Source organism: Rattus rattus, chromosome 4, assembly GCF_011064425.1.
Source record: "Rattus rattus isolate New Zealand chromosome 4, Rrattus_CSIRO_v1, whole genome shotgun sequence".
NCBI lineage: Eukaryota > Metazoa > Chordata > Mammalia > Rodentia > Muridae > Rattus > Rattus rattus.
The window spans coordinates 174,813,595-174,826,930 of NC_046157.1; the positions used below are offsets into that span (position 1 = coordinate 174,813,595).

General features: G+C 44.5%; 1 protein-coding gene and 1 pseudogene across 1 annotated transcript in view; both read left to right on the forward strand.

Moving 5' to 3' along the window:
• The window catches only part of Man2a1 (mannosidase alpha class 2A member 1), a 163,574-nt gene extending 156,750 nt beyond the window's left edge, over window positions 1–6,824 (forward strand). The window contains exons 21-22 of the mRNA XM_032901717.1: window positions 2,523–2,633; window positions 4,136–6,824. Of these exons, the coding sequence (XP_032757608.1) occupies window positions 2,523–2,633; window positions 4,136–4,288 (264 nt within the window). The 3' untranslated portion in view covers window positions 4,289–6,824. The remainder of the gene's footprint in view (window positions 1–2,522; window positions 2,634–4,135) is intronic.
• A 5,802-nt stretch (window positions 6,825–12,626) lies between these two features.
• On the forward strand, window positions 12,627–13,130 carry LOC116898287 (annotated as a pseudogene).
• Window positions 13,131–13,336: the final 206 nt, after the last annotated feature.

Consider the following 13,336-nt stretch of genomic DNA (forward strand, 5'->3'; position numbering starts at 1 on the left):
CACAGAGTCAAGTAGATGAACCCCATTCCTGGCACTGGAAGCTTCACTTGGTGATAAAAGATGTCTGCCTGGAGCATCTCTTCCCTGTCTCGTGTGTGTGTGTGTGTGTGTGTGTGTGTGTGTGTGTGTGTGTGTGTGTGTGTGTGTGTGTATTAGCAATCTTCTATAGTATGAGATTAAGTAGTTTTTATAAATGACCCAGAGAGTTAAAATAATAACCTAATGTTGTAGGTTAGTAACGACAAGTGCTTCTGAAAGAGTTTGATTAAGAGGCCATCTAATCTGTGAATCCATGTATAGACAGTTTGAGGCTTTGATAGATAACTATAGATATGTAATTTAACAGTTCTCTTATTCCTTAGTGAAAAGGCTATAATGTCAGTGGGGAAATCTATTAGTAAAAACTTCATTTGTATTAACTTGCAAATGTTTATAAAATAGTTCCCTGTATTTGGGTGAATTTCTTTAAAAATCACAAACAGCTAACATGCCAAGGGCATCCAATTTCAAACACTGGATCCCATCTTGGGATTATTTCATTTTCTCTTGATTTTACAGAAAAAAAGAAAACCTGGTTTTCCTGAACACAGTTACTGAGTTGCAGAGCACAGAGCCAGAGTTAGTGACCAAGTCCAAGTGACCTAGGTTCTGAGCCACTAATCTTTGGCTTCTGGACTGGTACACCCTGTCCTTTGAAGCTCTGTAAGACCACTGTAGACAGAATTCCTCAGGCGACGGGCACAGCATGAATTCATGCAGGAAGCACACCAACATCAGTCCCATCTTACTGACAAACTCCATGCTTAAAGCAAGCTGCTGTTCCCAGGTGCCACGGTCGGTAGGGACTGTGTTCTCCTTGTTCACAGGGTGATCTGCGTGTAATTAGTCAAGTGCTTTCGAATGCTGGTTTTCTGCTGTGTGGTACGTGTCAGGACACAGCATTTTGTTGAAGTTTTACTAGACATCTCTATCATGAACTCACTTAGAGTTGCTGTGTGTGTCAAAGTCACCTCCTGATTCAGAGTTCCTCAAATGGCATTTTTTTTTCTCCCTTCAAACAAAATCTTGCAATAACATTGAGAAAAATACCATTGAAAGCATCCTAGCATAAGCTGTCCCAGGCCAGACTCTGAGGTGAGAATGGTTTTAAACCGCTCAGGCCCCTTAGCATCAGATCCAATGCAGATGCCAGCAGCTACTCAGGAAAGACATCTCAGTCACACATTCCACAGAGCTTGCCCTCCAGTGAAGATGGCCATGAGCTTGGGCGAGCCTTCTCTGTGGCTGGAGAAGAGAAGGAACTTGTGTTGGTCACAGACTCAGTCTCTAGCAGCAGTTAGACCCCTTGGTATAGCTACGACTCATAAAAGTTCCGATGGTTTTTAATTCACTTTGCTTGTCCTCACAAACGTCTTTACACTTGGTTTTATTTTCATTTGTACGTGTGGGAGTTTACATGTGAGTGTGCAGGGGACCACATGTGGAGTTAGAAGAAGCCTTCCGGTGTTGGTTCCCGCCTTTGTGCCTAGTCTGAGGCAGGGTGTCTTTGTGGCTACCTAAGCCCGGCTAAGCGGCCTGTGCATGTCCAGAGACTGCTGTGCCTGTCTCTCACTTTCTCACAGGCCTGCCAGGATTGCAGGTGCTTGTTCTTTGCCTCTGCCTCTCAGGGAGGCTCCGGGATCTGAACTCAAGTCACCAGGCTTGCTCGGCAAGTGCTTTCCCTCACTGAGTCATCTCCCCGGACCCCACCTTTACACTTTAGAAAACACAGTATATTAAGGTAGTTCTAACATCATACACCACCAAATCTACATAATTCATGGCATCACTATTTAGATGAATGCCAACGAGTCTGCTGCAATGAGTGAATGTGTGTGTGTGTGTGTGTGTGTGTGTGTGTGTGTGTGTGTGTGTGCATGTGTGTGCATGTGTCTCCACTGACTGGTTATCTTTGGTGTTTTTCTCTTCGCCCAGGAGGATTTCTGAACTGTGGACTTAAATGACATATCAGGTTAATAAATGGGACTGGGCATAGCATAACTAATTCAATTTAAACGTCTCTTACATAAAAAATAAGGAAGCAACACATTAAAGATTAAAAATGTTAGTGCAGCCCCCAAATGTAGTGATTCACAGAGAAACGCCTCTCTGTGTTAAGGCTGGTGTTAACTCATCACGTGACCACATTGGGACTAAATTTAGGTGTGTTTTATTCAGTGCACAAGTATATAAAAAAAAACTAAATGATTTTATTTGTGGGTACTTTAATAGTATTAATATGTGGGCAAAAAGAAGTCTAACCCTTTAAGGGTCATGGGGGAGACAAAGGCATGAAATTACATAACCAGGAAATTGAAATAAGCTTATGACTTTTGGGAGAACAGAAAAGAATGGGCCAATGAGTGAGGGTCCTTTGAAGGGATGATCTCATTGTTGAGTGAATGTGTGACACCAAAGAGTGTGTGAGGTGCTATAAAGAATCACTTCGGTGTTTGCATGACGTATTGGTGTTCTCCTTTCAGATGGGCAAAGGTTACTCAGATGAGGCAGCCTTGATCCTCCACAGGAAGGTGTTTGATTGCCAGTTGTCCAGCAGAGCCATGGGGCTGCCCTGTTCCACGACTCAGGGAAAGGTAAGTTAAGAGTCCACTTAGCTAGTCAAGACTGTATGGTTTATAACCCTCACTTTGTGGAGGTAGTGCAGTACAGCCTTTCATCGCCTCCAACTCCATTGCTCACCTGGCCTGCAAGCCAGCTCAAGATTTCTCATCTCCACCAAACACTTGCTCTACCTAGAGTTCTGTTCCCGTCAGCTTCACAGTGCTCAGTGGCAATCCACACACCTTTGAAGGCAACGTCCCTGTCATTTCTTTGCTCGTCCATTTTGAGACTCCCAAACTCTTTACTCCTCTTTTCTTCATTTTCAACTCCTGGGTCATGCCTGGCCCTGGTAGTTTAATCCCACATTCCACAAAGGCCAGGGCAGATTTAAAATACTGCAAGGTGACCGGCACAAAGTTATGGCATAAACATCAAAACCATGGTCCACGGGATAACTGAACACAACCCCGAGGCAGCTGTGCCGAGGTCACACCAGTTGACTCGTTTGGAGAAGTAAATGTGTGTCTGGGTCTCCTGATTGATCCAGATTTGTGTATGAGTCATCCCTGTGGAGATCAGATAACCCTTGAGTCCGCACACTGCTGGCTGGCTGCCTGTTCTTGATCTTTCTCCTCAAGTTCCTCTGGCAGTTCACCAGCACCTTCTTAGAAGGATCAACATCCAGTCCCCTGCCTCTATGTGAGCCAAGACTAACAAAGTAGCTAGCTGGCTGTCTCTGCACAGAGCTAGGTCTGTCCACCCAGCATCTTGGCAGAGCCAACCTTTGGCCAGAACCCTTTAGGTACAGTTCAGAACAGATTCAAGCAATCTTGTCCCAACTCTGCATACTAGCACACGTTCCAAGGTCCGAGAAGAATGCTTACTTGACAGATTATCTTTACCCCACTGTCCCTGCGAGTTTCCACTCTAGTACCGATGATCTGGGTATACCTAAGCAACCTCCTAGAATTAATGCATTAAGTTTTAAAGAAGATAATCGAGGAATATTAGTCCAAGAGACACCTTAGGATAACGTGGCAAGGTGATGATTTTGTCTTCCCAATGTACCTATAGATTGGGGCTGGTAATCCAATGAGCCGTTGTTATTGTGAAACTGCCTTATTTTGCAATTCTGTTGGCAAGGGGGGGTGGGGGATTGGCTTGGAGCCACCATTATTGTGGAGAAATATTGACCAAAGAATCTGATGATTTGCAAGTCCTTGGACTGTTGGGATTCCTTGGTTCTTAGATGTCCACTCCTTTCTGAAAATGTCCTCCTGTAAGACGAAATGCAAGGGAGAGTGGCGGCCCACAGCCATGTGTCTCCAGGGAGGGTTTGTGTGTGGGAATGCCATGTCCTCTCTCCTTCCTGTTCTCAAAAGGGACCTTCAGCGTATAAATGTATTCCTTCCTGTGCTCTCCTTAAGTTGATCTTATTGACGTGCTAATAGTCCTCTCTCTGGGTTGATCGGAATGCGCAAATCTCAGTGCCGATCTCAATCTGCAAATATTGTCACTTGCTCTTTTTCTTAAGATGTCAATTCCGAAACTTTTCAACAACTTTGCTGTGGAGAGTTTCATCCCATCCTCGCTGTCCTTGATGCACTCGCCTCCGGACGCCCAGAACATGAGTGAAGTCAGCCTGAGTCCCATGGAGATTAGCACATCCCGAATCCGCTTGAGGTGAACCTGACCTTCAGGTTGAGTGGAGAAACTCTGGTTTGGTTACCTTCCTTGGTTTTTAACGTGCAATAACTAAGCACATTACTTTAGCTTCTGGCTACTGTGAGAACATAAATTCTGTGATTCTTTTTTTTTTTTAAACCAATCTAGTAAGAAAAGAAGAAAAAAAGCCATGCTTTACAAACAGTTTCTTTCTCTGAGTTCGTCCCACAGCTGCCCTTATCAGTGTGAACCGATGTAACAAAAATGAAGAAACGTTGACAGACAAGCCCTCGACAGACTGAATCTCAGGTTAATGCTAACTACGTAGGTTTGCACTGAGGGCTGCAAAGAGATTCTTTAGAAATATTCCTATCTCTGATCATGTTTTATTTTTAAAAAAAATTACCTATTTGACCTAAAGAGAAAGCAAAATCAGAAGTTGGTATAGATAACAGCTTAATGGCCAAAATAGTCGTGATCATTAATCATTGGTACAAATTTGAATATTTTTTTTGTGTTAAAATATGTGGAAACGTGCAATCCCTCCGTCCTTCCGCTAAATGTAGTTGGTTGTCATGCTCTTCCCTGGTGAACCTCTCGACTACTCTTTCCTACCCACACGTTTAAAAACTAAGTGATTATTTTAGCCGCTCACCAGTAGAAAAAGAGGTGTATTTTCATTACTTGACAACGTGGGATGGGTGCAATTTATTCCATTGTCACTAAAGCAGAAGAAGCAATTCCATTTTAGGTACCACAAGGTGTCTTTCTATACAGCTCATTTGAATACAGGTGTTCCGAGGTGGGGTTTTCTATTTTTAAATTACCATATCAAAAATAAATGTGCCTTATTTTTTTATAAGTCTTGTTAAATCTTATTACTGTCCATATTACTGTTTGGAAAGGTGGGGAGTCGGGAGGTTGGGGTAGGGGGTAGGTACTTTCTATGACATAAATTATGTAATTTTCTTTGCTTGATAATGCTGGCCACATTCTGATCTGTGTCATTAAATTTGTGACGGTGTTACTCGAAACATTTTGACTATTTGAATGTACTGAGATGTCAGAAAACAAAACAAGGAAGAGAAATATTGTTAATTAAAATATGCTGCTGCCAAGGAAGCTGCAAGTCGAAGCAAGGACTCTGTAACCCACGAGATCCAAATGCTGCTTGCATTTCACAGTAGTTAACCATGTTAAAGAGAGAATGCTTTAAAAATAGACTGTTTTAAAGCCCGCCGTGCACAGCTCATCTTGATGTTACTAAAGACTGTGTTCCAAACGTCTGCGTGCGGTAAACCCGGCGTGCTATCCTAGCCTATACGTCATCACAGGACTTTTAAGTTCATTCCAGATCATCGTATCTTTAATAGAATAATAGTATTTAATTTCAGTACAGAAAATTCTCTGGCTGTACACTTCAGAAAAATTCTCCTCAGTGTCTTAACCTAATTTAGTATTATTTGACTCTAAACTTCCGTTTACCTCTTGCCATTCCAACACGTTACAGAGAAAGTCATCTCTGCCACTGTTTATCCTGGGGGTCATCTGGGTTCCTCCTCAAGACGCAGCTCCTGCATTCACTGTTGTGTTGGGTTCATAAAGTCCTTTGCCTATAATCATTAAGGGAACACCAGAGTCGACAGGAATGTTGCAAGGGTGTAATCTCATGCAAAGAGTATGCATCGTGCATTCCCTTCCTCCCTGCGGGGGAATCAGCAAGTGAAAATACGGCAAAACCACTTCCTTCTGTAGACCTCTGCCCACGACAGCTAGGATTGCCAAGCGCAAATGCCAGGAATATGATCTGTATTCCTGCCGCATCCTAAGTGCATACCTCCCTGTGGATGTTCACTGTGCTCTGTGGTTAAGTGGCTCTGCTTAATCACCACAGAAGTTCTGATGAAGCCAAAGGAAACCAGAGGCTGACAGAAATGAAAAAAGGAAAACAGCAGACACAGCGGACCTACCCTGTGTCCTTGCCACCAGCTACTTACTCACAGGTGAAGCAGAAATTCTATTTAACCAGCAAGTTTCTGCTTTTTAAAGTTACTTTCACATTACCAACATCAGGGAAATGAAGAGAGGGTGTGTTTTGCTTTGGGTTATGGTCACGAACTAACTAAACAATTGAGTGTCTGTGGACACGCGTGGACAGCCAGCCACACTTCAGACATGACATCAGGGGTCTGTTTGGTTAGGCCTGTTACATCTGTTTTCACAGACGTTCAGTGGACCATGATTGTCTCACTACCCTCTCCCCACTTCCTGAAATTTTAATTTGGAGGCCCATGGTTCAAATATCAGCATTCTAAAATCATTGATTTAAACAAAAGGCTGTATGGTGTTCTAAGACATTGTGACCATCTTCCTGTGTCTTTGCTGTACTTGTGCTGAAATGTTTTCACAGTCCTTTGTCTAGAAGAAAATGTTTACTTTCATTCTGATTATTTTGCTCATTGAAATCAACAGGTTTTGATATTTTTCTCTTGGAAGATTTTTATAACTTTTTGGGAATATGTAATATAAGATCTCTAATAAAATATAATCTTATCCTGTGCGTTGTCTTCTAGAGTAATTCTTAATCCTCTTTGCAAACAGACCTATTAACACATTTATTACAAAGAAGAATAGTGTGTGTGTGTGTGTGTGTGTGTGTGTGTGTGTGTGTGTGTGTGTGTTGGGGGGGGAGAGTGCCTTGGTTCTGTCGTGGGAAAAATCATCTTTCTTCAGCCCAGCCCTAGTAAGAAAAGGGTGTTCTGTGAAGAGGTGGCAGATGAATACTGGTCAGCGTCACATCTGTGTTTGAAACACCTTTGGGTTGGAGTCTAAAGACCCTTTGCAGAAGGATCGGTGGATCCATCTCCAGCCAGATAGGTAAAAGGAAGACTCCGGTCGGATTCTATGTATGGAAGGAACAGGGCAGAGCAGGAAATGGAGCCAATCAGCACGTGGAGTTAAGAAGGTCCTCGTAAATTCATCCCGAAGGTAAAGCTGGTAGGAAGAGCGAGTTCCGGATGCTGCCCACCCAGCTGCCGGGGCTGAGTGCCTTCAGAAATCTCCCGTGGGTGAGGGTGAGGAATACGATCCTGAGACTCCACAGGCCCGTGCTAACTGCGAAACTCTGATTTATTTCTGGTGACACATAGTAGAGGAATGTAGAAACTATTTCCCTGGGAAGTAACGAGAGCTAAGTCCTTGGCTCTGTTAAGTTTAAATTATCAGCTTGTTATAGAAAACTTAATATTAAAACTGGTAAAGAAAATTAGGCTTACGTGAGTATGCGTTCATAGCGATTCTGGTCCTTGAGTGGTTAGATCAAAACCTACAGAAAAGAAGGAACCAGGAGAAGAGGCTGTCATAGGACAAGCGGAGCACAAATGCCTTGGCGGCTGAAATGGGGCAGAGCCCACCAGTATGAACTGCCTTGATCTAGGGAAGTGCCTTCAGTATGTAACATTCAGCACAGAGAACACTCCCAATTCAGATATCAAGCGTGAGGTTTTCCAGGTTCAGACTTTATCACTTGGCTTGGCTTTCTACCGTTCTCAATTCTCAGGCTCTCCACTGGTTGCCAACATGGCCACCAGGCAATCCAGACATTGCAGGAACCATGGTAGATAGAGTTCATTATCTCGTTGTTTGTAGTACCTGTCTTACAGTTCATGTCACGGGCTGTCTTTAGTTCACATGCCAATGATTGCACTGAGGATCTAGAGGTGAGAAACTGGAGAGTACACGGGAAAGTAGATGGGCCCACATGAAACCGGAATCGATGGCCATGACCAAAGCATCTGGAAGATGTGTGCTTTGGATGGGAGTTGGCATTTCGGTGTCAGACAGGCAGTGTACAGCAGAAACTCGTCACTGAGGAAGTCCAGATTCGGATGGGAACACTAGAGGAAGGTGAGGCTGTCTACCTCATTTGACTTTAAGGAAAGGTTTCATGGAAGAAACAATCTTGTAATTTGTAAAGGATTAATCTGATCTTAGCAGGAAAGGCCAGAATGGGTCTTTAGCAACTGGGATGAGTTTCCGCCTTCCGCAGAGAGCTGTGAAACAAACTGTGACAAAGGGAGACTCAGCACACGTTGTTGGACATGGTAGACTCTGGCCCTGTGTGGCCCCTGGGGTGTTTAAAACATAACAAGTGGCCCCTGTTTGCTGAGAACCACAGCACGGTGCCCCTCCTCTGAAGCATGTGATAGTGTAAGTGGGTAGAAAGGACAAACAAACGCCAAATCTGAGGCCATGTTGTGCTCCAGTCCTCCACCCGCTGTGGTCATCAGACCTGCAGCATTAATTGTCCTGGAAACTTGCTGGAACCAGAAACCCTGGGCCCCTTCCCCAGACCAAGGAAACCAGAATCTGAATTTTCACAGCCCTCCTTGAGACTCCGTGCCCTCCCTGAGCACAGGCCTGGCACATTTCTTGAGGAGTAGCCTCCGCCTGTCTCTGAATAGCCCTTGACCGTTCAGAAATAGTCCTGTGCCCTACAAAAGCCAAAAACCATCCCCAAGTGCTAAGTGCCAAAACAATTTGAGGCTGCCACCTCTGAGTCCAGGCAGCTCCTGCTTGCAGGCCAGTGATATGAGGTTTGTTTTTTCTGTCCTTCTGTGCCAAAGGGAGCCTCTATAAGGAGGTACTGAGAAGGCTGCTTCCTTGTGTTTTGTTCCCGTTTGCCGATACACTTCTAAAAGCATGAAGGGCGAAGGACAAAGAACCCTACCTGGCCTGAACTGGACTATGCGAGTCCTGTCAGACCAACTGCCACATTTTCACCCTGCCCGTCACTGCTGTCTGTCTTCACAGATCTCTGACATGCACATAAGGCCATCTCCTCACACTGGTCGCCATGTGGCTCTCCCTTTGACCAGCCAGCGGATGGCGGTCCCTCCAGCATGCTTTTCCAAGTCATTCTCTCACTTTGCTTCTCTTTCCAAATCCAACGTCCAAAAGGTTGAACTTGCCTAGAACGTAAGCTCTGCATCTTGTTGGCACTGTAGGCTTCAAAGGTTGAGCACAGGAGTCGTGGAATTATTATTCATAAGTAAACGATAGGCTCAGCACACGTAAATGTTGAGAAACAAACAAATAAATAAATAAATAAAGTTGATAAAGAGTAAAAGACAGACAATTCCTTAACATTTTGTTCGTTTGCTGTTTATTTATGTTATTCCTCTGCTTGAAACCCTCAGGGTATGTATGAACAAGAAACTTTTTGAAACTGGGTTTCTAATTCTTCCAAGGATGTGCTCTCATGGGAAGAGCGGCCGATCATTGTGCGTCCGCTATCGTCTTGTGATGAAACCCTGGTTTTATTTAAGTGTCATGAACTTCAGGGATTGGACCCTGTTGTTCTGAATTGGTCTAGCTCCCTTTTCCAGGCCGTCTGTTTTCCTTGGGACTTGACGTATTACACACTGTAGCCAGTGAGCTTCAGGGGAAGTTAGTGGAAGGCTCGTGAGAGAGGTTTTGTCCCTGTCTTAAGGAGAGCGGCCATCTTCCTTCCATGGGATAGGATGGATGTCAATGCTGGGGGAGAACCAGTGGTGAGGCTGTTCTGCAACCCTGCGAGCACAGTCGTAAGGACAGAGATAAAGTCGTAAGGACGAGTGGACATGGGCTGGAGCCAAGGTTTGCTGGGGTTGACCCACTGAATGAACCAGCTCCCGATCCCTCTGTGTGAAATGCTAAAACACAAGTCACTCTAGTGTAATGGTGTGTCACATGCTCACCTCAGCACTGCCCCAGAGCAAACTTTCAGAGATGCCTTACTGAATCTCACATGATCCTTGAGCGGTTCATCCTGGCTGTGTACGCGACTGTGAGCGTGAGGGTTGCCATGCAGACTCTACTGCTGCCAACAGCCTTACACATCTCCTTTGAGATGTTTAATAAAACAGATTAATGCAGTCATTATATTGCAAGGGGGATTTTCTTCTCACATACATGCGGTCTGAAGAAGGAATTTTAAGATTGCCAAGTAACCAACAATGCGAATGCTTACAAACGCTTGAGGATTGAAAGGTTATTTTGACGTCTACGCCCAGAGAACTTTTGGGCTCAAGTGTAAGATCGGACCAGCTCCTGTGGCATAAGATGAACCTTCCCGAGGCCAACCAGAAAACTCAGAGGCAGAGCGGGGAGGAAGAGGAGGCAAGGTGTGGATGCAGCAGGTCAATGGGGCTAGCTTCTTTGAAGTCTCTTACCCTTAATTATCCGCAGACATTTTCCGAATTCATTCATATCACTGAAAGATCAGGCACGAGTTCTTGAACCTGCCAATAAGGGAGGCACTGGAGCCGTGATACTGAGTGGCGGGGTTGGCTTTGCAGGTGGCGCTTTGCGGGTGGCGTTGTTCTTGATTTCCGTGGTCTGCGTTGTTTTATAGTTGTGTTTGCTTGTTTGTGTGTTCGCTTTAATTCCTAGCAGAGCTGAGAGCTTTACTTTCTAGTCCAAGATCTCTAAGGCAGGGTTAGTGAGGACAGCGTGTCCCTAGTGTCTAAGTGTGTCATGGGTCACTAGTCCAAAGGCAACTGTCTTTGCTTGGCTCTCCACGTCTGGTCTAAAGTTGGGGATCGCCTCTTGTTTTGGTCCAGTGATTCCTGCCTGTACCACAGCACTTCCTCCGTGCCTTACCTTGTGTCTTACATCTTCCTAAATATATCTTCTGAGTGAGGTGAATACTGTTTGGAATTGTAAAACTTAAGTGAATTCTACAGCTTCATCTTCACAGAACTTACGGGATAGCTTTAATCAAGCCTGAAGGTAGCCACTCTCAGCTTTCTGGTTTTTGTTTTCTGTTTTTATCACGATGTCCGTTAATAAACATCAGCTCAGCACTTCATTCAGGTAAAGGTCCCATGCTGAGCTCTGGGAAGCTCCTCACTAAAGTAAGAAGTCTGCATTAAGGTGTCCTGAGATGAGAGAGCGAGAGGGTGAAATGACAGGTGCTCTGGGACTTCAGAGAAGGGGGTACAGACTGAGCATAAAGGCTAAGTTCATCCCCGGTTAGGAAGGAAAGAACAGAGGGCTGACAGCTCAGCAGAAAGCCTGATCTCTCTGGTCTGGTGGGAGTTTCGGGAAGAACAACTGATAAGTGGTCAGATGGAAAGTTTCTGACTAAAAAATCCTTGTTCTCTGGATCTAGATGTTCTAGTCTATAGATGGAACTAAGTGGTACTGTGTGTGTGTGTTTGTGTGTGTGTGTGTGTGTGTGTGTGTGTTACTACAGGTTAGAAATATTAAGATATGAGAGGAAATATGTCTGCGTGTATTTTCCAGAAAACTTCAGGCTGGCTACTAATTTGTGTTGTTGTTGTTTTTAAATTATAGCCATGCCATGATTCACTGAGACAGTTATGAAATTTAAATGCCTTGTACCCAAGTCTGTTGACTCCAGAACCCTGTAATAAAATAATACAGTGAACATATATTCACTGTATTACCAGAATAATAAAATATGAATCTGGGCAGAACAGTATTATTATAGGGTATTAAAAGTAACTCCATTCATTAGTCTATAGTAAATCTATTTTAGGGCTATCTACAGAATTTAATTTGTCAACCATAAAGGTAGGAATATTTGCCACAAAGACACGACTTCAAAGCATTAATAAGATACATTTGAAACTAGTTTTAGCTTTGATGGTGAGCTATATATTTTAATGTTCTCTAGTACCTTGTCAAAATTCAGTCTATTGGGCCTGTGCCACTGAACTGTTGTTAGAAGGATGAGGTTGTTCGATTCAGAAAAACTCCATTAGGTAAAGGGATCGGGTCACCATCTCTCAAATTCACCCTATTTACATGACACGAATTGAGAGAGTTTTCTGGAGTGTTCCAGCAGAGACAGATACCTATTCTGCTTTAACATGTACATGGAAAGCGAATCCCTTTTGTGCACACAATTCAAACGAGAGAAAAGACAGGGAACAGAGCGGGAGTGGAGAATATGGCTGGTCTTGGAGATGCTGCACCCCGTTCACTAGAATCTTAGAGACGATTGAAGAAAATGAACCTGATTTTTTTTTTTAAATAATGTATTTGGTCACCCGATATTAAGGAGCCAGGATGTTGTCTAGAGTTGGAAAATTTCCAGATTCCAAATAAAAGGCAAATTGCTTGTCTCAGCCAGCACTGGGGGTATAGAGGGTGAAGCTGCCTCTCTGTTGTGTTACAATGGAGTTTGGAAAGCAGTGTGCTCCTCAGTTTTTGTTAACCTGACACAAACTGAGTGACCAGCAAAGGAGAAATTTCGACTGATGAACTACCTCTATTAGAATGGGCTGTGGGCATCCTGTAGTTTGTTTGTGATGATTGAAAGTCCATCCCCCTCCACCACCAGGAAAGATGGTCCTGAGCTGGGGTTGTATAAGAAAGCAAGCTGAGACCCTTCCCCCTGGCTGGCAGTGTGGAGGCTGCAGGATGCCTGGAGTTACTGTAAAAGACTTTAACCAGCAGGAGTTCGTCAGAGCTCTGGCAGCCTTTCTCAAACAGTCCGGGAAGCTAAAATTCCCCCTCGTGGGTGGACACAGTCAAGCTGGCCAAAATAGGGAGCTTGCCCCATCTGATGATGGTTCTACACACGAGCTGCTTCCACAGCACGGCACCTGTACCTCCATGGTGGTGCAGGGGGTTGGTTCCATGACCAAGATCTATGGAGGATGGCAGAGAAATGGTGTCAGGCCCAGTCACTTCAACAGAGGCTCTACGAGTGTGACCTACTGGCTCCTCCAAGCCCTGGAGGGGCTGAAATTGGTGGAAAAGGACCAAGATGGAGGCCGCAAGCTAACGCCTCAGGGACAGAGAGATCTGGAAGGATCGCTAGACAGGTGGCAGGCGCCAACAAGAAGCATTAGAACAAAGGATGCTGGGTTAATAAATTGCCTCATTCATTAAGAGAGAGAGAGAGAGAGAGAGAGAGAGAGAGAGAGAGAGAGGCAAAGCAAGCTACCTGAGCAAGCCACAGAAAGCAAGCCTGTAAGCACTCCTTCCTGGATCAGCTTTAACTCCTGAGAAGCCGTAAAGTGGCGATTCTCAACCTGTGGGTCGTGACCCCTCTGAG